The sequence below is a fragment of the Mauremys reevesii genome, linkage group 2, assembly GCF_016161935.1.
Source record: "Mauremys reevesii isolate NIE-2019 linkage group 2, ASM1616193v1, whole genome shotgun sequence".
NCBI classification, from domain to species: domain Eukaryota; kingdom Metazoa; phylum Chordata; order Testudines; family Geoemydidae; genus Mauremys; species Mauremys reevesii.
In genome coordinates, this window is record NC_052624.1 from 229,966,704 (window position 1) to 229,993,097 (window position 26,394).

Here is a 26,394-nt window from a genome sequence, read left to right on the forward strand (position 1 = left end):
GGCCATCTGCCTGTACAAACAGAACAGGCCCTTCATCTTAAAATATTGTGCAGTTTGAGAGACTCGGGCATGTCATGCTGATGAAGAAGACATTCAACAGGAAATGTGCTCGTGTTTCCCAGACCTCCCCTGAGCTAGTGACACACTCTGGACCTACCCAGAGAGCTCAGAATTACTTCTGCCAATGGCATGCCCTTAGTGCCTGAAGAAAGAAATCCAACTGACTACATCAACTTCTGAAAACGATTTTACCTAATAAAAGCCACTAGTGCTGTGCAGATAGCAATCTCTAGAGAAGTAACTACATCCAATTATTTGCCTCTGAATCCATTATCTTTTGAGCCCCTCTGAATGCACCATTGTGTCATCACTATTCACCTCTGATTGAGACACAAAATGAGGGAAGTCCTAAAGAATGGGACCTTGTACATCTGTCTTGTTTGCTATGCACATCTGGTAATGACCCAGTTATTTGCTGCCAAGACAACCAGCACACAACACAATTACAGCCCTTCTGACTTTCCATTATTTTATCAGTTTTCACAGAGACTAACAGAACTTGCAGCTGCTATAACTATATGCATCTGAGAGCTAGCAAATGCCTTGCAAAGAAAGGTATTACATATGTGGGCAGATGCTCCTTACAATTAAATTAGAGAATACCACTAGTATGAAGAAAAGAACAAATTATTAATAAATATGTGATTCAGGATTGTCACCAACACTAAGAGCAACTGTAACATTCAGTCCAGTGCTATCTAAACACCTGGGCTATGTCTACACAGCAATTAAACAACTGCAGCTGGCCCAGGACAGCTGACTCGGGCTTGCAAGACTTGGGCTCCGGGGCTATAAAACTGCAGTGTAGATGTTCAGGCTCAGGCTCCACCTGCAGCTGGCACGGGTCAGCTGACATGGACCAGCCCTGGGTGTTTAATTGCTGTGCAGGCATACCCTTCGAGTCTGGAGTTCAAATTCTGCCTAAATGGCACAAGTGACAGGAGCTTTCTTAGTCTCTTCATAGTTCCCATTGTGCTAATCAGAAAACTGCCACAAACTTAGCACATTTAACAGCCACTTCAAAAGGTACCCAAAATTAGAACAGCAAGAGTATAAAGACACAGCTGGATTCACAGAACTGTAGCAGAAATCTTGTCCTGTACCATTCCACTTACTTAAGCCTATGCTATCAATCTCTCTTTCATGAGCTCTAAATTTACTCATTTTTTAAAAAGTGCCACTATTGCCTTTCTTCCAGTTCCATTTCAACAATGGTTAGACTTTATAATAATAGTGTTATTGACTAAAATGCAAGTCTAGTATAATTACCGGTGAATCTCTTTGCTTTAGTGAGTATTATTATTATTTCCTGATTTCAGAACCTGACAGAAGCCTAGCACTCTGAAAGCAGACACACAGAAACTTAACATCGAACTGGCAGAAAATTTATATGGAATAATATAATATTCCACAATTTATTGCCTCAAGATAAGAAAAGATGATGAGCAAGGATTCCTTTCTCCTATTTTTGACAGACAATGACAAGTAAGAGGAGCACTTTATTCCAATGAAAATAATATGGCTTCAGTGAAGATGTATATATTTACATTAAAGACTGCGACGCACTCAGATACTATGATAATGGAGGTCATATAAGTAAGTAGAGTAAATAAATAAGATAGACAGATATTGTTTAGGCAAGTTAAAAAGCTTAGAAAAAAAACTTCATTTTTTTTCTAAGCACAGAAGACATTTGTTAAAACAAAGCAAATACGTTACCTTTCTGCAGCTAAATACTAAACAAACTGTGATAATTTAAGGAAAAGGTATTCATATTACTGTGCTTTTGGCATTCAGTATGCCAATCATAACTGTACTTTATAATTAGAAGAACAGACCATCTATTAAAATTTTTCTCCTCATATAAATATCCATCTCTTTTTAATATCAACAAGTATAATATGGCCAAATTCTGCCCTCAGTTAAATTCATGCAGGTCCAGAATATAGCCCTGTGTATGATCTTAAACCCTATTGTACGTGTGATCCTTTAAAAAATGCATACACTTTACCTTTAACATTCTTTCCAAATCCCATAGAAGCAGGAATTGAACTATCCACTTGTCTTTTGCTGTTTGTTTTCTCTTTCATGACGTCATCATCACTTGAAATGTCATCAGAGCTAATTTTCTTCTTCTTCTTCTTTTTCTGTCGAGGTGGGAGCTTTTTTGGGAAAGTAAACATTGGGAATATCACAAGGAGCATTGCAATGGCACAAAGGAGGAATCCACTCCACCTAAAGGGAGGAAATATGAGTAACAGTTGAGAGCTAATGCATTATGTGGAACAAAAATAGCAAAGAAAACTATGTGGCTATCACTTTCTGTAACTAGACAGAAAACCAAATTCTGTGCTAATGTTTGGGAAGCCAGTACAAATATTAACAGAACAGAAGAGTCAACACAAAGCTTCTTCTGGGGTACTGAATGCAAAATGAAATCAAAGGGAGCATCTATTAAGAATCCCACCATCATTCAGTTTCAACAATACAGTACCAAATACTGAGGAGATGGTCTTTATTCAGGTTTACTTAGCTCAAACTCAGGCAAATTTCCACTGAAATTAATGGGAATTTGCCAGATTAAAAAATGGACCTTTGGAGACCCAAGACCAGGGTCCCTATGCACTGATGGATCTCTGCTTTCCCATAGGCAGAAGATATGATCAAGCATTTATAGAAAAGCACAGCCTCATTCTCCTGGATCATACTGAAGGCATCTTGCAGGGCTGGGGATCAGAAGTGTGTAGAACAGAGGTCAATGGCTGCAGGAATGCAGATCATCCTCCCTGGAGCCAGTAGTGGAGCCAGGTTTTGAGCAGTGGCAGAACCAAGAGGGACAATGGGTCCTCGGTAGTGCCACTTTCAATTATACCTACTAGCTTGAAAAGGTGCCACAAATACAACTAAAGGTCAATGGTTGGGGGAGAGGGGAGGGTGTCACCCCCCTGCCTGCCACTCTATAAGCCCTGCCACTGCCTGGAGCCCATAAGCTTTATTAACTTTCTCCAGGGTCCCCCTCCATGCAGGGAATCTTTCTCAAAAAGGGATTTTAGGGACAGGTGTCAGATGGTGAATCTCACACTGCCAGCTGGTAGCCATATGGCACCAGAGCAGAGAATATAGGATCAGCTCTTGAGGTCTTTCCTCATCTCAAGAGATCTGCAGTAAGGGGAAAGGGTTTGTGGACCCGTGGGGGTGGGGATTGTGAGGTTTCTTGTCCCCTACCTGGGTGTTTCCGTAAAGAAGTCCAGCCCTAAGAAAGGACTCCACAATTTGCCCCACAGAACTGCTCCAATCTACTGAAAACACTGAACTCTTTGGACCCTATTCTGATCCCTCTTACATGGATGTAAATGAAGAGCAGATCCACTGAAATCAATGGTGTTACACCAGCATAAAAGTGTGAGAGGAGAGTCAGGCCCCTGGACTTCAAATCACTGGTTGTAGGGATGAATTTCATATCTTTGTTCATCACCTGCACCTAGAGACCCGGCACCTATCACATAAAGACACTGAACCAAATATTATACACTACATATGGGAAAATAGTCACAAAAGTCAACAGGACTATTTACATGAGTAAAGGAAACAGCATTCGGCCCCCTTTTCGCAATGAAAAGAGAAATACAGGATATAATTTTAAATGGGGCCTAATCTGACATACACGTATGTGTGATGATTTGTGTGCCATGCAAAATGGGATCAAGAGAGGTTAGATCTAGGACAAGCCAGGCACTAGAAAACTGTGCAGGTAACTTTCATAATGGCTAGGCAAAATGAAGTGATGGGAAGTTTTGGTTATGTAGTTTTGATAGTAGGTAAACAGAAAATCACTCCTTTTAGCTGATAGATACATAGAGAAGTTTGAATTAGAAATGGGAGTTTTAGGAGGATTAGTAGGCACTGTCCCACAGGGAATAAATTAGTCAGTGCATAGAAATATAGTAACAATTCCTTTTAGGCTCTCAGGGTATGTCTACATGCAGCTAGGAACATGCTCCCTGCATGAGTTCCCAGACATGTGCTAACTTTGCTTGAGCTAGCACACTAAAAATAACAGCATAGCTGGGGTAGCACAGGCGCAGCTTGTGCTGGATCCCTGGCTACATATGCAGGCAGCTAACCCAAGCTGCTACCCTTGGCTACACTGCTATTTTTAGTGCGCTAGCTTGAGCAATGCTAGTGCATCTACCTACTTACGCTGGAAAACGTAGTTCCAGCTGTAGTGTAGACATACCCACCAAAACACAAAGCATTGATCAAGGGGATCGGGGGGAGGCACTAGTCATCTATGGGCAACATACTAAGTGCTGGAGATGTCACAACTGCAGCACTGTATGTAATCATGTACACCGCCTTACATGATAGATATCAAAGAACTGGACAACAGACAAAAGAGATAAGGAGTTTCAATATTAACAATGAAGAATGAATAGGCAAATGGCATTTATATTAATTAGAACATAGGAGATAGAGGACTTTTTAGTGTTTTGAAGGATAAAGATATGGGGGACACCTCAAAAGGCATCTGAACAAGTACTAGGGTCTCAAAACAACAGGAATGGACGCTAGGAAAGAACCAGACAGAGCAGGAGAAATTCATTTCAACTTTTTGTGTGGAACAGACAATGAAAGGCAGCATTAGAAGATCAAACTTATTCAATGCAGTTTACAAAGATGCATTAAAACAACCCAGAATTCAATAAGCTGAGCAAAATGAATTTCTATTGAAATTCAGATGAAGAGTTAGAACAGTAGATGTCCTCAGAAGGGCTCTTACTGGATTCAGTTGACCTCATAATGTCTAAATCAAATTGCATTTCTGCATAATATATGTTTGGAAGGAAGGAAGGAAGGGTTGTTGTTTTTTCAATAAAAAAAACGAACCCACAGCAACCAATACTTGCTCCCTACAGTTACATTTACTCTGCAATATTATCTTCATACTTATTATTATTTTGATTATTAATATAATTTCCCTTAGGTTTCTGTGACAAGTGAATTTAGGCACTTCATAGTTCTAACACAAGCAAAGAAAGAGAATCAGCGACAGTGCATTACTTCAAGGGAGACGGTTGAGGCTGCCAGGTCCCAAACTCCTTAAACTTCAACCTTATCTTAAAATGTATTGCTACTTTGAAAAAAAAATCAAACCTCTGAAATAAGGACTGCAATATGCTTAATTTTGAGATGAAATCGGTCAAATAAAACCTGCCCAAATGACACTCCCCTCCTGGGGGCAAATTTCTGGACCCCCATAAAATAGATGTTAGTGGCATGCATGGCTACATTTCTGGATCTCCCTGCAACTGGACTAATGAATGTGCCAAGGGAACAAGGACATGATTCTACACCATTAATGTCCGTTTTTAAACATCTATTGATTTTAGTGGTTCGCAATCAAGAACCAAACACACACTGCTCAGAGACAGAAAAAAGAATCAGGGTTGGAGTTTATGAATACTGCAGAAGCTATTTGATTAGTTCGACTGGATTGTGAAACAAATTACCAGAGGTCACACAAGTGGCCATATTTTTTGAAATTTTAAGAGGCAAAATTTTAGAGAATCATTAGTGGAAACAGAAAGCTTGGTAAAAAGTGAATAGATCAGAAATACCATACAATTGCCTATTAATAGTTAGCCACGTTTTTTTAATACAGATTCTCATAATAATTTGTCATCTGCTTTTTCAATAGTGTTTTTCTACAGTGGATAAGTTGGAAAGCGTATTACTCCAGTAAACACTTCAGAACAGCAGTTTATTTTAACTTAATCAAATGTCAAGAAGCTTGTGAAGTGGAAGTTCAAAGACCAGCCTCTGGTCCTGAATAGGAATATTCCTGAATCAGTATTTAAGGGGTGAAATACAGCTAATCTGCAATACCACGAAAAGCTCGAGATAGACTGGAAATGGAAATCTACCAGTATATATTAAGGATTATGTACTGATTTAGGCAGATCTTGGGGGGACTAGGTGGATCATAAGGGATTGGCCTTTTACTTCTATGTCATTTTTGGTTCAAATTCGGCACTAAACAGTAGTAATTATCTGATGGCTTTTTGGTGACCTAGTCCAATTTCATCATCACAAATGGCACATGTTTTGACAGTCTCATCAGATCAACCAAATAATGAATGGGCATGTAGAAAGAAACACATTCTTGCCCAAAGATGTACCAGGTCAGAATTAAGGCACATTGGTGAAGTATATGGGAGACATTTCAGTGCTGCTGCCCATGCTATCTAAGCCTGTTTGGTGGAACATTTCTTACCAGTAATTCATATTCTATAATTATAATATCTCTTTGCTCTTTTGTTCATGCTTCCAACAAGTGGCTTGGATGGAACTCTTATAACTGAATATTTTAAGCTATTAAGCCTCCCCGCCAGTGGATGATTTGAGCATATCTGCTGAAAGATATAATACTTGCCCTACACATCCATTCCCGTTAACATCAAAATGGTAACACAAAAGACATAACAAAATATCCCCATCTCTGCAGGTAAAATGAGTGGATGAATGAGAGCCTATTAAAATTATTTCCCTATGAAAATATCGCTCTCTTCTCCAAAGTAATTCTGACAGCTCCTAATATTGGAAACCAAAATGTTCTAGGGATGTTTCAGAATAGAAATAGGAAATGAAAAAACTGTTATAGAAAAAAAGGAGAACGGATATTAACAACATTCCAGTGCAACAGGCATGGAATGCAACATTAATAAGAAAAAAACCTTTCTTTCATATAGTTGGGGAAAGACACCTCTCAACAAACAGATAACACAGAAAAACTAATATAGAAACTTCTCTTTAAAAATATACACCTACAGGGCAGACAGAGTAAATCTCCACTCAACTCAAAAACAGATTTCATAATAAATGTAAGCCTAACGTAAATGCATGATGCCGTACTTTGGAAAACTATACAGTACAAAGATACCCATATGGATGCCCAGCAAATCATTTGACAAGTACTAATCTGAGGCTGGCTATCATTTCTGACATGTCTCTGGCCAAATAAGCATCAACATGCCCTAAAAAATTGCTAAGAATTAAACATATTTTTGCACTTATACTTATGCCTTTTACTCAACGATCTCAAAGCACTTTTCTAACACAAAATTAACGCAGAGAACACCTCTGTGAGGTAAGTAGATAGTTAAACTAAGACAGACTGGTTAAGCCCAAGGTCACACAGTGAATGACTGACATATCACTCAGGAGTATGGATTTCTAGTCCACTACTCCGAAAATTCAGTCTAACAGCCATTTAAAGATCATTATCTTGAACATTGTTTCACTGGATTTAAACCAACAAAACAAAAAACCTGAATGGATCTGCTAAGGGCTTTAGTACATTCCAGAGAAGGAATATTTTCAAGACTAATTTGGGGAGGAAGGGGTCATTGGAATTAGGTATATACACACCGAAGATATTGCTGCAGCCATTTAGTGGAAAGTATTTAGTGGTTGTACTGCAGCTCAAACTTGGTTTGGCCTACTGGAAATGGTAACACAGTGTTTGTAGTGAGAATAGGCCTCAGGAAGTCCAAGACTGATGCTGAGGACATTTGAGCGTTGTTGATCCATTGGCTGAGGCTTTGACCTGAGCCAGAAGGAATGTTCCACCTTATCTCCAAGTTGGAGTTGAGCATCAGAGAGAAACTGCATCAAGGGTCTGACAACAGTGAAACATAGGCATGCCACTTCATCTCTAACTTATATAAACCAACAAAATGATTCAAGGATACTGCAGTATCTACTGAACTGAACCAGCAAGGAAACCAGTGGCTCAGATGCAAAGTGTACACTCCCAGGAGAGATAATGGACTATGAAATCTTCAAAGACCACTTATTTGAAGTCTTCATGGCAATTTCAAGTGAGACTTATGAGCTGCTTTGGGAAGGCCAGCCAAAGCCTGATTCACTCGCTTCAGGACCTGACTGCTCAAGCTGGCATCTCCAAGCAAATTCACATGCTCACCAAGTCATTATGTGCCCAGAGATATTCCATAACCACGACGACTGTAACACCTCAGCAGCAGCTAAGTGCCCACCAATTGTCAGCGAATGATTTTAATGATTTGTATCTTTATCTCTGTGAGTTCCTGCCAGTCACAAACTACGAGTATGTCTATACTAGAGCTAGAAGGTGTAAATTCCAGCTGCACTAACTCGGATTGCGCAAGCTTGCTAATGATAGAGTGTAGTCACAGTGGTGCGAGTAGCAGGAGGGGCTAGCTGCCTCTAGTACAATCCTCTCCATATTCGGGTCAGCTAGCTGCTCATGCTGCTGCAGCTAGACTTCTATTTTTAGTGCTCTAGCTCTATTAGAGATTGCACACATATGTCTCCTTGAGTTGGAATTTACACCTTCCAGCTCTAGTGTAGACATACCCTCAGTCACATGAGATACAAGAGTTGAGAGGTGTAATAGTACAGTACATAATGGTTGGAGAATGTTTTTAGCACTGTTTTAAATGTATAATTAATTTTAATATACAAAGAAATTATTCAATATGATTTTCTAATACAAAAATACATATTTTACTCAGGTCTGCACAATTTAAAAGAGCACATGGGGTTGGTATGTTTTGAAGTGATCCAACTACTTTTTCCCTGCTCTGGATCGCCCCATGATCCTGCCTCAGTGTAAGAGCAGTGACCCCATACCTCTAGGTCTGCTGCTGCTGTGCTGCATACTATTGGTATTTCATCCTACCTTTCCTGTACCATATGCAGAGCACCAATCAAAAGGAGTCCTGCAGCAGTAGGAAGATGGTGTCATTGTATCCATTTAATAGTATATGTTTGTCTATCAATAGCAAACATTTCCTGTCTGCCAGGTCAGTACTGCTGAATCCTACGGCAATCCAGTCACTGTTAGCTACTTTCTCTCTCCTGGCTTCCTTTCTAAATATTTCAACAGGCAGTTTAGATATCTTGCATCTCCCAAGTTACCTGTGCCACTGATAACTCATAGTGCAGTTTTGAAAAACAGTTTATTCTTACCAGTTTCCAATGAATCGAGGGTCACTCTGGTCAATATAAACAGTTGTTCTAGGATCAACGTAAAAACCAATAAGAACTCCTCCTAGTAAATATCCTGCGGCAGGACCAAGTGCTCCCATTACATACATGATGGCTACAAAAATAAAAGAGAAAAAAATACATTAAATTATGCTCACTCGTACATTAATAATAAACATGCTTTTCAATAATTCTTTATATTTAAAAAATATGCTGCAAAACAGGAAATTGATTGGGGATTGATTCACTTCAGGACATAGGCACTTATCTGCCACTTAGGGTGTCTAAATTCCAGAATCAGGCCCCACTAGAATTCACAAAACACTCACTCAGTCACTTCCAAAACCTGTAGGGGCCTAAAAATGCCCAGAGACTACATTTTTGCAGTAAAAGTTGCCTTGGCACCTACGGTTCTTCCTCTGAACATGTAGGCAGAAGTTTGGATGCCTAAGCCCCAGTGTGATGCATGAACCAGGAGAAGATAGCTGTCCTTCCGTCTATCCCGCTGCCAGCCCAATGTGGAAAGTGTGTTCAGAGCTTGCCCACCGGATGGGGCACCTATGGGCAAGTGTACCCAAAGCAGCAGCTGGTGGGAGGAGAGAAGGCGCACCTCCCTTATAACTTTTAGTCCTGTGGTTAGGGTACTCACATTGGATGTGGGAGACCACCCCCTCCACCTCAGGGGGAGAAAGCATTTGAACTGGGAGCTGTCACCTCTCAGGTGAGTGCTCCAACCACCAGACTATTGACTCATTCTCATGCTTGCATGCACTCTCTCACTCTCACTCTCTCTTCTCTCGCCCAATATCTTTTCATTAATTATCCACAATGGAACAGGTTCAACAGGAAAGACTGAGGGATTCCCCACATCAGACTATCCTATAGCCCAGGGGTTCAGATCCCAGTTCAAATCCCCTTGTCTCATCAGGTGCAGAGGGGAACTTGAACCAGAGGTCTCCAGCATCCAGATGAATACCTTAACCACTGGGCTAGAAGTTCTGAGGGAGGTCCTCCTCCCCATCTCCTGCCAGCCTTCTTGCTAAAATGGCATGGACACCTAATGTCAAGAGAGGGTCTGCAGCTGAGAATCCCATGCGGAATGCAGGGCCTCCCAGTAGCCCAGATTTAAGCACCGAACTCCAAGACAGGAGCAGGAATTAGCCATACCCCTCACTTTAGCATCTCCCATTGGCTACTTTATGCAAGAAGCCACCTAGCATGCAGGCTTTTTGAATCCTATTCTGAGGTGCCGCTCTCTCCCCATTAACTGTATGGGGAGTCTATGCGCCAAACTCAGGCTTTGTGAATCCCAGTGATTTTCTAAGCACCTAACAGCTAGGCATGGCAATGCTCAGTGCCACCATACCTACATTCCTTTTGAATCTAGAGCTCAGGGTGTTAGCTTGTGACACTCCATATTCAAAAGCAAGTTTTGCAATGCGTAGGTGGAGTCCTTCATCACATTAGACAACTGGACAATATCCATTTCATTATGTTCAACAAGAAAATTGCACCCAACTTACATGTCTACAATTGACAAAATGTATGCATGGAAATTAGGCCCAGACCTGCAAAAGTATAGGCTCCTAATTTCCTTTAATTTCAATGTAAATTAGGCATATAAATATCTTCGTGGATCTGGGACTTCGTACTTAGTTTCAACATGTAGTGCTTAAGAATAATAATATTGTGTATATTTGGTATAGTTAGGCAACTTACATTTAAATGATGTATTCATACAAGATTATGATTTATTTAAAAGCACTCCTTTGGTATAGGACAGTTTTGTTCCTTATATATAAATCTCATACTATACTCATCCACCAATCTAGATGACTGCTAGGTAATTTGTCCTCCACCAGGTAGATTGAGGTGACCCTGGCTTGGATCTGGACAACTACTGGGAATTAATAATAAATAATAGTTTGCTCTTCAATAGCACTATTCATAAGTAGATCACAAAAGTGCTTTACAAAGGTGGTCAGTACCATTATCCCCATCTCACAGAAGAGAACACTGAGGTACAGAATGTCAAGTCATTCAACAGGCCAGTCAGTGTCAGAGCCAGGAAGAGAACCCATATCTTATGAATTCCAGTCCTGTACTCTATTCCCCCTAGGCCACACTACCATTCAGTAGTAGAACATCATCAGGCAGGGAAGATAGAGAGAATTAGTAGGGGACAGATGCTTTCAGGATCCAACAAATCACACTTTCTTAATGAAAATTTGGTCTTGAAGGTTTTTACATGAGATGTGCATGTTGTTGCTATGTATCTTGTAGAGCATATCTTAATTATAAGATTTATATCTGAACTTTCTATTTATCCAGTGTATTTATTTCAGAACTTGACCCATTCAAATATGCCATCTTTAGAGACTTTGAAACTTCTGTGCCTGCCATAGAGAACAAAAATTGTTCTCATTTTCTGGATGGTCTTATCCTTTTGACATCATTCATTAATCATCACTTAATCATTCTTCTAACATCTTGGGCATGAAACTTCACTTTCTTGGACTGCAAGATGTCAAGTGGAAGGCAGTGAAAGGTCTTGTTTCAAGTAGAATGTTGAAGTGTGTTTCCACAAAGTCAGGGACTATCGTTAGTACAAACTGATAACCTTTAGGACAAAGGTCTCTACTCCCATGAATACAGAGGGAGGTTTAGTGATTGATCAGAGGACTAAGCTGAGGGTTCAAATTTGGAATGTGTGAGGGTCAGGCCAGTCTCAGTCATTTAAATGCCCTTTGGAACCTGGCAATAGGTGGTGAGATGAAAGATCCTCTTTTCCTCTAGGATCCTAAAGCCCCCTAATGCTGCCACTCAGATCCACAAGGAGAAAAAAAATCAGGTCCCTGTGGAAAAAGTCAATGCTGATCTTAACTGCTGACTAGTTCAGGTGGATTAGATCTGGTAGTACATGTAATACACTGGTTAAGGGCATGTGGGCGTATGTCCCTCTAGCACAGGAGTAGGCAACCTATGGCACATGTGCCGAAGGCGGCACGCGAGCTGATTTTCAGTGGCACTCACATTGCCTGGGTCCTGGCCACCAGTCCAGGGGGCTCTGCATTTTAATTTAATTTTAATTGAAGCTTCTTAAACATTTTAAAAACCTTATTTACTTTACATACAACAATAGTTTAGTTATATATTATAGACTTATAGAAAGAGACCTTCTAAAAACGTTAAAATGTATTACCGGCACACAAAACCTTAAATGAGAGTGAATAAATGAAGACTCAGCACACCATTTCTGAAAGGCTGCCGACCCCTGCTCTAGCAGCTGGCCCACATAGAAAATAATAGCCTGCTTCTTTCTAGCAGTTAGTGAAGTAAATTTATCAATATAGCTCCAGTGGTAAGAACTGATGGTAAAGGTTATCACTTTAGCGCAAGTGGCAAGGATTTGTGCTTTTGTTGCTGAAAGCCCAGGGTTTTATCTTCACTAGAAACTGAGTTCCTTCTGGATTTCAGAAGAAGATCAGAAAAGTTATCAAAACATTTTAACCAGAGCATGTTTAAATGTTCAATTTCCATTCTGTTAGCACCAAGGAGCCAGGTCTACATGCTTCACTGGGCTTAGGAGAGGACATCCACTGACATAGAATATAACCTTTTATATCCACTGACAGAATATAACCTCTTACAGAGGGAGTTTTGGCACCCAAAAGCCTTCAAAATAACAGCTTCTATAATCTTCAAGGGGTGGGATCTACACACTGGACATTGGGGTTGATAGATAAGTAAAATGTGAGAAAGCTTTGTTTTCTATTTCTTTCCGATCAGATTACGCATGCTTGTGTAGAGTATTTCGGTTTGATTATGAAATCATTTTGATAATGTTTCTTGGTTTTTTTAATTTCCTTTGTATTAACATTTTACAAAGTTTAAAATACAAGTACAAAAAGATAGCCAATTATGACCGATAAATATAAAATAACATAAGGCAATACATAATCAAACAATCATACTAATAGCTACATTTTCATTAAAAACTATAATAAAAGAATATTAAGGTTACAAAGTCAAAAACTCAAAAATTTTGAAATGTCAGAATTAAACTTGTCCATGCAACCTTAATTTGGTCCTCTTGCACATATGCATTATGATATAGTCCTTAATTATCATAGAATCATAGAATCTCAGGGTTGGAAGGGACCTCAGGAGGTCATCTAGTCCAACCCCCTGCTCAAAGCAGGACCAAACCCAACTAAATCATCCCAGCCAGGGCTTTGTCAAGCCTGACCTTAAAAACCTCTAGGGAAGGAGATTCCACCACCTCCCTAGGTAACCCATTCCAGTTCTTCACCACCCTACTAGTGAAAGTTTTTCCTAATATCCAACCTAAACCTCCCCCTCTGCAACTTGAGACCATTACTCCTTGTTCTGTCATCTTCTACCACTGAGAACAGTCTAGATCCATCCTCTTTGGAACCCCCTTTCAGGTAGTTGAAAGCAGCTATCAAATCCCCCCTCATTCTTCTCTTCTGCAGACTAAACAATCCCAGTTCCCTCAGCCTCTCCTCATAAGTCATGTGCTCCAGCCCCCTAATCATTTTTGTTGCCCTCCGCTGGACTCTCTCCAATTTATCCACATCCTTCTTGTAGTGTGGGGCCCAAAACTGGACACAGTACTCCAAATGAGGCCTCACCAGTGCTGAGTAGAGGGGAATGATCACGTCCCTCGATCTGCTGGAAATGCCCCTACTTATACAACCCAAAATGCCATTAGCCTTCTTGGCAACAAGGGCACACTGACTCATATTCAGCTTTTCGTCCACCGTAACCTCTAGGTCCTTTTCTGCAGAACTGCTGCCCAGCCATTCGGTCCCTAGTCTGTAGCAGTGCATGGGATTCTTCCGTCCTAAGTGTAGGACTCTGCACTTGTCCTTGTTGAACCTCATTATATCTCTTTTGGCCCAATCCTCTAATTTTTCTAGGTCCCTCTGTATCCTATCCCTACCCTCCAGCGTATCAACCACTCCTCCCAGTTTAGTGTCATCTGCAAACTTGCTAAGGGTGCAGTCTACACCATCCTCCAGATCGATAATGAAGATATTGAATAAAACCGGCCCCAGCACCGACCCTTGGGGCACGCCACTTGATACCGGCTGCCAACTAGACATGGAACCATTGATCACTACCCGTTGAGCCCGACCATCTAGCCAGTTTTCTATCCACCTTACCGTCCATTCATCCAGCCCATACTTCTTTAACTTGCTGGCAAGAATACTGTGGGAGACTGTATCAAAAGTTCTGCTAAAATCCAGAAATAGCACATCCACTGCTTTCCCCTCATCCACAGAGCCAGTTATCTCATCATAGAAGGCAATTAGATTAGTCAGGCATGACTTGCCCTTGGTGAATCCATGCCGACTGTTCCTGATCACTTTCCCCTCCTTTAAGTGGTTCAGAATTGATTCCTTGAGGACCTGTTCCATGATTTTTCCAGGGACTGAGGTGAGACTGACTGGCCTGTAGTTCCCTGGATCTTCCTTCTTCCCTTTTTTAAAGATGGGCACTACATTAGCCTTTTTCCAGCCATCCGGGACCTCACCCGATCGCCATGATTTTTCAAAGATAATGGCCAATGGCTCTGCAATCTCATCGGCCAACTCCTTTAGCACCCTCGGATGCAGTGCATCCGGCCCCATGGACTTGTGCTCATCCAGCTTTTCTAAATAGTCCCGAACTACTACTTTCCTCACAGAGAGCTGGTCACCTCCTCCCCATACCATGCTGCAGAGTGCAGCTGTCTGGGAGCTGACCTTGTCTGTGAAGACAGAGGCAAAAAAAGCATTGAGTAGACTAGCTTTCTCCACATCCTCTGTCACTAGGTTCCCTCCCTCATTCAGCAAGGGGCCCACACTTTCCTTGACTTTCTTCTTGTTGCTAACATACCTGAAGAAACCCTTCTTGTTACTCCTAACATCTCCGGCTAGCTGCAACTCCAAGTGTGATTTGGCCTTCCTAATTTCACTCCTGCATGCCTGAGCAATACTTTTATACTCCTCCCTGGTTATTTGTCCAATCTTCCACTTCTTATAAGCTGTTTTTTTGTGTTTAAGACGAGCAAGGATTTCACTGTTGAGCCAAGCTGGTCGCCTGCCATATTTACTTTTCTTCCTACACATCGGGATGGTTTGTTCCTGCAACCTCAATAAGGTTTCTTTAAAATACAGCCAGCTTTCCTCGACTCCTTTCCCCGTCATGTTATTCTCCCAGGGGACCGTGCCCATCAGTTCCCTGAGGGAGTCGAAGTCTGCTTTTCTGAAGTCCAGGGTCTCTGTTCTACTGCTCTCCTTTCTTCCTTGTGTCAGGATCCTGAACTCGACCATCTCATGGTCACTGCCTCCCAGGTTCCCATCCACTATTGCTTCCTCTACTATTTCTTCCCTGTTTGTGAGCAGCAGGTCAAGAAGAGCTTTTCCCCTAGTTGGTTCCTCCAGCACTTGCACCAGGAAATTGTCCCCTACACTTTCCAGAAACTTCCTGGATTGTCTGTGCACCGCTGTATTGCTCTCCCAGCAGATATCGGGGTGATTAAAGTCTCCCATGAGAACCAGGGCCTGTGATCTAGCAACTTCTGTTAGTTGCTGGAAGAAAGCCTCGTCCACCTCATCCCCCTGGTCCGGTGGTCTGTAGCAGACTCCCACCACGACATTACCCTTGTTGTTCATAGTTCTAAATTTAATCCAGAGACTCTCAGGTTTTTCTGCAGTTTCATACTGGAGCTCTGAGCAGTCATACTGCTCTCTTACATACAACACAACTCCCTGACCTTTTCTGCCCTGCCTATCCTTCCTGAACAGTTTATATCCATCCATGACAGTACTCCAATCATGTGAGTTATCCCACCAAGATTAGAAGATCACAAACTATTTTCCATGGGAACCCTGACTCATCCCCTGCACAGTTTGGATGCTGAAGCTGTCCAGAAAAAATGAATCCCAATGCAGACACCAGATATAGGAAGTTTTAATCCAAACAGTTAAAGATTGGCAAAGTAACAAGCAACTGAAAAACCCTGTCTTATAATGGAAAGGGTTAGGTAACCTTAACTACAGGTTATGCTACTAGCTTCTCCTACAATAAACATGTCTGACTCAATAGCTTATTCATATAGCACATCACCTATTCACAACGAGCCCCAAATTCAAATATCATCTCACAGGTCAAAAAAAATACAAAAAGGTTACCAAATATGCCTGTCTAAATCCAACTAACTTGTATGTTTTCATCTTATGATTTGAAAACTGTGACTGATGAAAGAGCACATCCTTGTGAAAAAAAAGAAGCCTGTTTATCTGAGATCCTCATTATAGGCCCAATAGCAGAATTTAGCCCTCCAGCTAAGTACTGTCTATACAGAAGACAGGAATGCTTTTACACTGCAAATTGATTAAATAGACTTATTAGGGTTCTTAACTTCTTTTCTTTAAACAGAACATCCTTACTATTTATGGAACCCTGATTAAAAATAATTGTACTTTGCCAAATTTCTTGTTACTTACAACTTGGACTATGTAATGCTTCGAGTCTCACAAAGAGATCATGACATGCCCAGAAGGCTTTTAATCTCTCCGAACTGATTTGGCATTTTAGAAACATACAGTGTTCTTGAAGCTATTAAATACTGCATCTTGTTCTAAATACTAAGCAATTTCTTGCTGACACATTGCGCATTTGTTTGATCCTTGAATGAATGAATAAATAAATAAATAAATACGTAACTGTTACCATCAGACTTAATTCTACACAGCCCATGTTATCTCATTGGTCTATTGGGCTTTATCTTACCTGCAATATTCTAATTAAACAGAACAGCCTTTTGGTACATGATGGACACTTTTCCCATTCATGTTCTTTTTTTAAGTGAATGAATTTAAAGCTCATGAAAGTGAGAGACTAACAGCCGTCCTCAATCTTCATCTGCAATAAACCTATTAATTCCTTTCTTCTCTCTCCTCTTTCTCTCCAGTTGTCACACCAAGTGATTAGAGACAGGAAGTTAAGGCACCAGGAATAAGTGCACTAGCCGCCGGCCAGAGGCTGGAGTAGGCATGCACTGTGCATTGCACAGATGCGACACGGAGCCGGGACAGAGGCGAGTTACTGTCTCAAGCAGCCCTCTTGTTTAATCTCTCTTAATTAGACCATAAACTCTGAGTAGAATTTGTAATCCATTAAAGTCAATGGAATAACTCCAGAAATTAGCAGAATTTGCCCCATTCAGTATATATCAACCAGAGCCTAACAAATAATTTACTCTGAATAATTTATGCAATGAATTGAGCCCCTTTTTCTGCAACAGTACAATGATTTCATCGAATGTATTCATTATTTGTATTTCTTCAACCTTTTTGCCCCTCTGGATTGACTGCAAACAGTTCTCTGAAAGTACAGAGTATTCGCTTAGACATTTGAGATGTGTTATGTGTTGTTTAGTTGCAACTGGTTAGAAACATCACTTGGCACTGTTGCGTATGAAAGCACTCAATATCATGATAATAGGACAAGAACCTCACAAGCTAAGATTGTTCTCTTCCCTGACTGCATGAACATGCAGACACTTTCATATGAGTAAATTTAAAATTCCATTTCCACAAATGCTTCTGTTGAAATTAGACAACCATTTATGGGAGTAAACCTTGCACCTCAAAAAATTTCAGAAAGCAAACACGAAAGGAGTGCAAGAATAGCCAGAGTAAACTCATTTGAACATTTAAGAGTGTAGTATTTAAGGAAAATATTTTTGCAGTGTTTGCCCAGCTCCAATTCCATCACTGAAATACAGCTACATACAGCACGCTGAAGTGCAGCAACACTACTCAGCACTTGTATTATGTATGCTTAGTAACTCTAAAGAAGGTTTAATCGTAAGCAGAAATAGTGTACAGTAGAGATAAAAATAACAATGTACCCTCCATTCCATTAGAGATGGGAATGCGGCCTAAAATTTCAAATGTATTTTCGAGTTACGGTATACTGTACAAGTTCCAAGCTCCTCTAAATATATTTTACTGGCAATATGCATCAAACAGCCTGTGCCGTTTAGATAAGAGATAAGCCTTCATGCTTCAGGATATAAGCCAATTACTAACTGATGGGGGTGAGGAAGAAACCTGCCTAGTAGGCAGGTTATTCATAATTGTCTACTACAAGGTACTTGCACCTTCTGATTTCAAAAAAAAAAATCTAAAATTTTGAAATTCTGCATGAAAGGGACTGGAACTCCACCTCTGAGGCAGTCTACCTGGTGGGCTGCCCCAAAATAGGAGATCCTGGAAGCCCTCCAGTCCCTGCTTCCAAGGCAGTAAGCAAGTGGGGTGCCAAGGTGCCAGGCAGGCAAGCTGGCAGAAAACCAGGCATTGAAACTGAACCATTGCAGCAAAATGTTTTGATTTGGACAAATTGGAAAATTCCCACATGAAATTTTCTGACCGGTTCTAAAGGTTGAATCTCTAAATAATGTGTTGCTGTGAAACAACATCTATTTCAACATCAAGCTAGAAGGAGCTGTGATGGCCTTTTACTGCAATCCCATCCAGCTGTCCAAGACCAGGGAGGGTTGCAATGATGCACAGCCTTAACTGAGGAGGTTTCTTGATTCAACCAGAGTGTGGTCTTCACTTTAAATAGAAAAGTAAACAAATAATTTAAAAAGAAAACAAACATTTTTTTTTATCAGTGAACAAGTGCAAAAATGAAATATGTATGCTCTTCACAGATTTCCTATCCTGCATAACTGATAGAATATCCGTGTATTAAAAAGATAACAAATTGGATGGCTAACCCTGAGAAGTTCAAAGGAAGTAGACAAAAATATCACCAACCAGGCTATAATTCTGGCAATACCATCACCAGTTGCCTCCAAGACTTCATCATTTGTACAGTACTAAAAAATGTCCAACTACAGGATATACAAGATAATGCTATTGTCAAGGTCATCTTATAGAAACCCTAAGATTTTCCACTATCCAGCAACGAAAATTTGTTCAAGAAATAAAAGGTAGAGAAATTAACTTTAGCGGGTTTCCAAGGATATCTCTTGGGTTTTAGAATGGTGAATATATGTATAACTCTGTAACAAGATTGTTAATATTTCCTTAGCAGACATTATTTTCCATACCCTGATCAGCGGAGATTAGAGATGGACTAAAACCAGTACCTCCAATCTGAACCCTTAGAATTTCTGGGGCTTCAAATCTGAGCCCCCGGATCTGAACCTACATTTACGGTTTTGATTCAGCAACAATAAAAAAAATAAAATTAAATTAAATTAAAAAAAGGTAGCAGTGTTTCAGATTCAGTTTGGATGAGGCTGAAACCTCATCTCAAGATGTAAAAAAATCTTATAAGGATATCTGGTCCCATGAGATTTCTGGTCCCTTTGTGGACCAAAATTCACTCATGAGAATTTGGCACTATCTAATCCAAACCCTAGCCCTGATTTTGCCTCTAACCCAAAACCTGAACCATAGTTTAATACTAATGATATTCCAAATTGTTATTTGAGCTGTGCTTTCCCAGCCCTCCTCTGCTAGAGAGAGATCCAACGGTTCTGGGAACATGGTACCACTATTATATAAGTAGTATAAGTAGTATACAAAGGAAGTTGAGATGACGTCCCTTCACTGCCACCTGCACTACATAGAACTCCTTGGGAACATGGACTTGGCCTACACAGATTAGGTAAATCCACACTTTCTGCAAAAATGAGCAATTTGGGACAGTTTTCATTTTTAAATAAAACCTACAAGTTATTCATTTTTGCAGAATATTTGGATTTACCTAACCTCTGAAGGCTGCCTCTTTGCTCCCACAGGGTCCTGTGGCTTGTGTAAAGTCACTGCATGCACACTGAAATATTATTTGGAAGAGGAGCATCCAGCATTACAGAGAAGAAGATTACAATATTTAGATCTTTTAAAATTGAAATTAATTATGTACTGAATGTGTCTCTTAGCCTCAAAACCCTAATCTTTATAGTTGTTTATATTTGTAGATTATCTTTAAACTTCTCAAGTCACCAACTAAATACCTATGTTATAAAATAATAATATTATCTCCTTCCTTATGGTAGAAGAGCTAGTTTTGAATCTGTGTATTACACAAATAGAGATTAAGGTTCTTTTCCAAAGAGTAGACCATCTTGAAAAGGCATAATGAGGAAGCCATTTGTGGAGCCCCTCTCCATTGTGTTGTCCACATAACTCATCTACTTTTTATAATGTCTTCTGCACAGCTCTCACTAAAATCAAAAATTTCATCTACCATAAATTAGCTGCTTTTATTTATTGCCCTCTGTTTGAAGCTGTATGGAGTCACACTATGCTCAGAGAAGTATAATGACTCCCAGAGCTCCCTGATGCACAGAGAAAGCATGTCCCCTGCATCACTCTTTAGGAGTCTGAGCCATTGCTGATGTGGATGGGGCCATTGCCTTACCCCTTTTCTGGTGGCTTGTGCTACAGGAGTTGTTAGCATGGAGTAGTCTCTGTGCACAAGTACTGCAATTATGTATACCATGGGCCAACTGTAATGGGCCATTCACAATTTGGCCTGTATGTGAATAATTAGCTGCAAATGTGGGAGAAGGATATTAATAGAAAATAATGCTACAACACATCATCATCATCTATTCTTTATGGATATATGTGTAATATATTCACTTTTAAATGGAACCACTGAAGTCCATGCTTCCCTGATTAAAACTTTGCTTCTGGAGACAGTTTTCTATAAAACTGGAATTAATAAAGCACACAGTAACATGGCAGCATACTCATAACTGGAGCTGGTTGGAAAACAAAATTTCTATTCCAAAGGAAATTCCAACATTTCAGGTTTTTTTCATTCCAAATTGAAATGAAAAGCCAAAATTTTAAAATTTCTTGTGAAACAAAAATTCTGAAAAATGTCCATACAGAACTATTGAGCTGTTTAATTTCAATAAGGCAAAAACTCTGTTTTGATGTCAAAATATATATTTAATATAATACATGAAGACATTTAATATTGTAACTACAATAGTCAAATAATACTTTAAAGGTAGACATTGAAACTAAATTAAGCAAAATAATAAACTTAAAACAAAAGTCATTTTTATCTTATCAAAATGAAACATTTCTACATTATTGTAATAAAATGAAAATATTGCAATGATTTGTTTTGACTTTTTCCCCCATCTAAAATTTCAGCAAAATTGACATGTTCCCATGAAACATTTCAGTTTCAACAAAACTGCACTGTCTGATGTGAAATTGTTTTTTGTCTGATATTTTTCAACTAGGACTGTTCATAGCGGAGGAGACAGACATGGGGATGCAGATGCTGTTCCCTTTACAGCATCAAGCTGTATACACGGGTAATCCCATTGACATGGTGGGGATAATAATGTACTGGAGGGGTCTCTAAGGGGCTTATGGGAGCCCATTGTTAAAACTTCATCATCCACTTGGAGGCATATTTGGGATGATTCCCTTGTCTATGATGGAGTTCCCCCACATACTATAGGTATGCTGCTATATCACTATGGCCAGAGATTATGACCCCTGGAGCTCATAAAAATACTTCTGAAGATCATTTTTCTTCACTATGGTCACACCAGATAGCAGATATTTTCCACAGGAGAATCTATACCCAGATACCCTTACAATGAACATGGCTATGCAACACCTCCCTCCCAAAGGCTGATGCAGGTGAATAATGGATTTTAATTAAGCTCAGAGCAGAGGTGACTAGGGGAGCACTGCAGGCATAGCAGCTGCTTCCAGACCCTGCCCCTTCCCATTCCCTCATATTCATGGAGACCAGATCCCATGGGACAAGGGCAGAGTGGCTTCCAAAAAAGGTGCAGCATGCAGCAGAGGCCCTGCTCACGCTCTCCTCTGCTCTCCAGCCTACCTCCACCCCCATCTGTTCAGTTAACTTTTTTTCTTTTCTCCATAAGCACATGCTAAACATTTCTATGTGTTTATAACATTTTTTCAAATTCAGTTATTCCCTCAGGAAGAAACAATGCTGTGAGCATTGTTACAATTCAGATAACAACATACAGTTAAAATCTTTAAATCATTTCCTTTCAAAATGTATCAGCATTACACTGACTTAAAAGGTATATCAAACCAGACATTCCACTCAAAGTAATAAATGGAGCAACTAAACTACTTCAGCAGGCAGCCTTGATCTTTGTATAGAAAATATTTTCTACCATTTAGCACAAGATGGATTAAGACATGAGTTCTCAGGCAAGTAAAGCATACTGAATTGTACATGCTTACTGCACAAACTAAAGGACTCATGATGAATGTTCCAGTATTACCATTCTATTACAGAATGCTGAATATTAAATTCTTATATGCAAATATGTCCAGGGACAGGCTGATGCCACGTGAAAAACACTGCATCTTGTATTTTCTCTTCCTAATTTATTACTAGGAATTCATCATTTGGACCAAGACAGCATCCTAACTCTGGTTCAAAAACTGTTGTTTCTAAACTGCTTCTACTGCTTATTCTCCGATTGAGGTCATACTTTATAACACCAAAATTGGTTCCTGTGAAAATGATTACGATGTCACTGAGGACGGGAGAATCAGTCCAAGCAAACTAAGTAAAAATAGGTTATTTATTTAGAAGTAGAGTTCTCTAAAGATATTGCCACCACAATGCCACTTTACTTAAGTCTCTCACTGAGCCACAAAAATACAGAATTACTGTAAAAAGTAGTATGACCAGTCATAGTTCCATATGCTAAGACTGGATTTATAAAACAAGACATACTGGCCCAGTTTCTGTCCATATATCCAGAATAGACAAGAAAGGAGAGAAGAAATTTGTGTTAATTCAGTGCTATTTCTTTGGGATATCCCTCCTCCCTCGGATTCCGACCAGGACTTTGAAACAGCCAAAGATGCTGCCCCAAGATAATATATCCCTAGTGTTTACAGGGACTTTTTAATCAGACACTTCATTCATTCAACCTGACAGCTGAAAGCAATGGCCAACTTGTGGCAATCACCCCAGCTCTAGGGAGTCTGTTTTATCTTTCTTTTCAGATAGAAATAAAACAATACATAATAAATAATAAAACATACGTCAACCTGTGGAACTCATTGTAAGGGGATGTTGTGAAGGCCAAAACTATAATGGGGTTCAAAATGGAACTAGATAAGTTCAGGGAGGGTAGGTCCAGGGCCAGCTCCAGACCCCAGCGCGCCAAGCGCGCGCTTGGGGCAGCGTCCCGCGGGAGGGCAGTGGGCAGCTCCGGCGGACCTCCCACAGGCATGACTGCGGAAGGTCCGCTGGTCCCGCGGCGCTGGTGGACTTCCCGCAGACGTGCCTGCGGAGGGTCCGCTGGTCCCGCGGCTCCGGTGGAGCATCCGTAGGCATGCCTGCGGGAGGTCCACCGGAGCAGCGGGACCAGTGGACCCTCTGCAGGCATGTCTGCGAGAGGTCCACCAGCGCCGCGGGACCGGCGACCAGCAGAGCACCCCCCGCGGCGTGCTGCCCTGCTTGGGGCGGCAGAAATCCTAGAGCCGCCCCTGGGTAGGTCTATCAGTGGCTATTAGCCAAGATGGACAGGGAAGTAACCCCATGCTCTCAATGTCCCTAGCCTCTGATTGCCAGGAGCTAGGAGTGGATGACAGGGGATGGATCACTTGATGATTGCCAGTTCTGTTCATTCCCTCTGAAGCACTTGACATTGACCACTGTCGGAAGACAGGGAACTAGGTTAGATTGAACCATTGGTCTGACCCAATATGGCCGTTTTTATGTAATACTATTCTTTTTCCCCCAAAATCTGGCTTTTCTCCTTTTATATCTACACATAAATATTTGGCTATAATCCAACCATATGTATCATAGAGATAAATTAAAAACAAAAAAAATCATGCTAAATCTACTTATTTATATTGGTGCAATTTCTTTGTGGGGTTCCTAAATCAATGTAGTTAAATCAACCTAATGACGTTAGGTGGACACTGTTAAATTTGTTACTGAATTAAGTCATTTAGTCATTCTTAAACTATTTAAGAGTGGCCATACAAAGGGGTTCCTGCAAACCCTTATGCACATGCTTAACTTTAAGCATGTGCGTAGACCACATTGACTTGAAGGATTCATGTGAGTAAAGTTAAGCATGCGTGTGTTTGCAGGATCAAGGCCTAAATTACAAGCAAAATTGCACTTCAACATTTTCCACATGGTGCCAAGAAGCATGAAATCAATTGCACCCCTAAGTAAAAGTGTAAAATATTGGGCTGGGATTGGCAGTGTCAATATCTAGTTAAATGCACAAGTATGGGAACGCTCAACACAGACTTTCTTAAACTTAGGAGGCATATTTCCGCATGCGAGAAATTATGACTTTGAAAAGCATTCTGGGCCAAAGTTTGCCCTCAGATATATACATGCAAATAACTCTGACGTCAATGAGAGTGATACAGATGAACCTAAGGGCAGAGTTTTGCCCTCTGCTTCCAATGCTTTGCTGTTTTCTAGAACTAGGGTGACCAGATGTCCCGTTTTTATAGGAACAGTCCAGTTTTTTTGGGACTTTTTCTTATATAGGTGCCTATTACTTCCCACCCTCTGTCCTGTTTTTTCACAGTTGCTATCTGGTCACCCTATCTAGAACCCAGTTACTGAAAGCAACACATTTTGAGCATTTTTACTTTAATTGATTAAAGTCCCTTGTGATAATATGTCACAAAGCTAAGACAAGTGTATAAATCCCACAAAACATCACTAACTACATAAAACAAAAAGTATATGTAGAAATAAAAATGAAAACTAGTATGAAATAATACATTGCAGAATAGTTTAACTTTATCTGATTCACTAAAAAAGGCCCCATTCAGATGACAAAGAACTTATTCTTGGAGAGAGTGAGCTCCATATCTACATTATTTTGAAGATTGTCTTCTACAGGAAAACACCTGCAAAGGGGAAAGGAAACTCTTCTGAATTCCCATTCCTAGAATTTCAAATGAACACTTTCATCGTGGAGATTTCCCCATCCCTCCCTCGAGCTACCAGGCAGTTCATCTATCTCCGTTAACCTTGCAGAGCTTCAGAGGCATTGATCATTCATGCACAAGTCCCTTGAATACATATGCAGGGATAGTCACAATCCAGTCCAGAAACTGCTGATGTCTTTAACCAACATTATAAAAATCTTTATTACTCTAAATCCTCTAAAGATAAGAGCCAGTTGTCCAAAAATAACTATATTCAGATTACTGAAGGGAATGATATATTAAAGAAGCAATTAAAAACCAAAGAAAGCCAAGCCTAGCTAGTTCCCCAGCCAAGTTCATAATCACTTCCAAAACCTAAGGCCAATATCGAAACTTTGATTTAAGAACTCTGAACTCCCCGAGTAACCTTCAGGGAAGCTTCACAAAGGCAATGATTACTTTAATTCGAAGCCAGAATGTGATGCACTTAACTGGGCTACCAGCCTAAGTCCCTTGTTACAGCAACTCTAAAATAAGTCCTAGACACTAGAGTCCAAAAAATAAATTCATCTCCTCATTCTGCATCAAACACAGAAAGCTAAATCTCACTCATCTTATTCATTCAAGAGGGAACTGGCCCAGTGCACCTGTGCCTCGTTAACAGGTTGCAATGTGGCCTGATAAGAGAGATCAGCTGGTTTCTACAAAGAGCTGGTCTCTGTAGAAGCAGGGGAACAGAAAACAAGGAAAGGAAGCCGTGGCAGAGACTGCAAAAGAGCCACAGAGATAAGGTGGTTGCTGCAGGAGGTTTTTGATGGGGAGAAGTGTTTGGACCTGAAAGAAACTCTGGCTCGGAGTGCAAGAAGGACAGAAGCCTTGGAAGAGCTGCAACAGCAGACTTTAGGGAAGAAGAAATGAAGACTCCAGCTAGGAAGGGCTGGGAGTGGCCTGTTAAAAATAAGGAGTTGAATTGAACTTTGTAGACTTTACTTATCTATCATTTTATTATTCTGGAATTTTGTTCTGAACTTTTATATTAATAAACCAAGACCCTAAGGAGAGGTGTTTGAAGAGCACAGCATGTGTGGAGCTGTCACGGAGTGCACAGGCTCGGTACTCTGGAACCGCTCAGAATGAAGTCAGACCTTCTTGCAGTGTGACTCCCCTCACGCCACACTCTCACTAGGACAAGCCTCCTGGGCTTCAGCGCCTCCTTGGGTCTGATCTCGGAGCATTCAGCACCCCTGTTCCATGCTCTGAGCTCCCCGCAGTGAGTCCACCTGAATTGGACAACTGGGGAAGCCTTATATGCCTCCCAAAGGGGTCACGCACCCCA

The 26,394-nt window shown here is 40.5% G+C and overlaps 1 protein-coding gene across 15 annotated transcripts in view; it reads right to left on the reverse strand.

Moving 5' to 3' along the window:
- The window catches only part of SLCO5A1 (solute carrier organic anion transporter family member 5A1), a 189,163-nt gene that overhangs the window by 61,647 nt on the left and 101,122 nt on the right, over positions 1-26,394 (reverse strand). For all 15 annotated transcript variants that reach the window (XM_039522870.1, XM_039522869.1, XM_039522857.1 and 12 more), the window contains 2 exons: positions 9,073-9,205; positions 2,072-2,295 (listed from right to left, as the gene is read on the reverse strand). In XM_039522870.1, the coding sequence (XP_039378804.1) occupies positions 2,072-2,295; positions 9,073-9,205 (357 nt within the window). The remainder of the gene's footprint in view (positions 1-2,071; positions 2,296-9,072; positions 9,206-26,394) is intronic.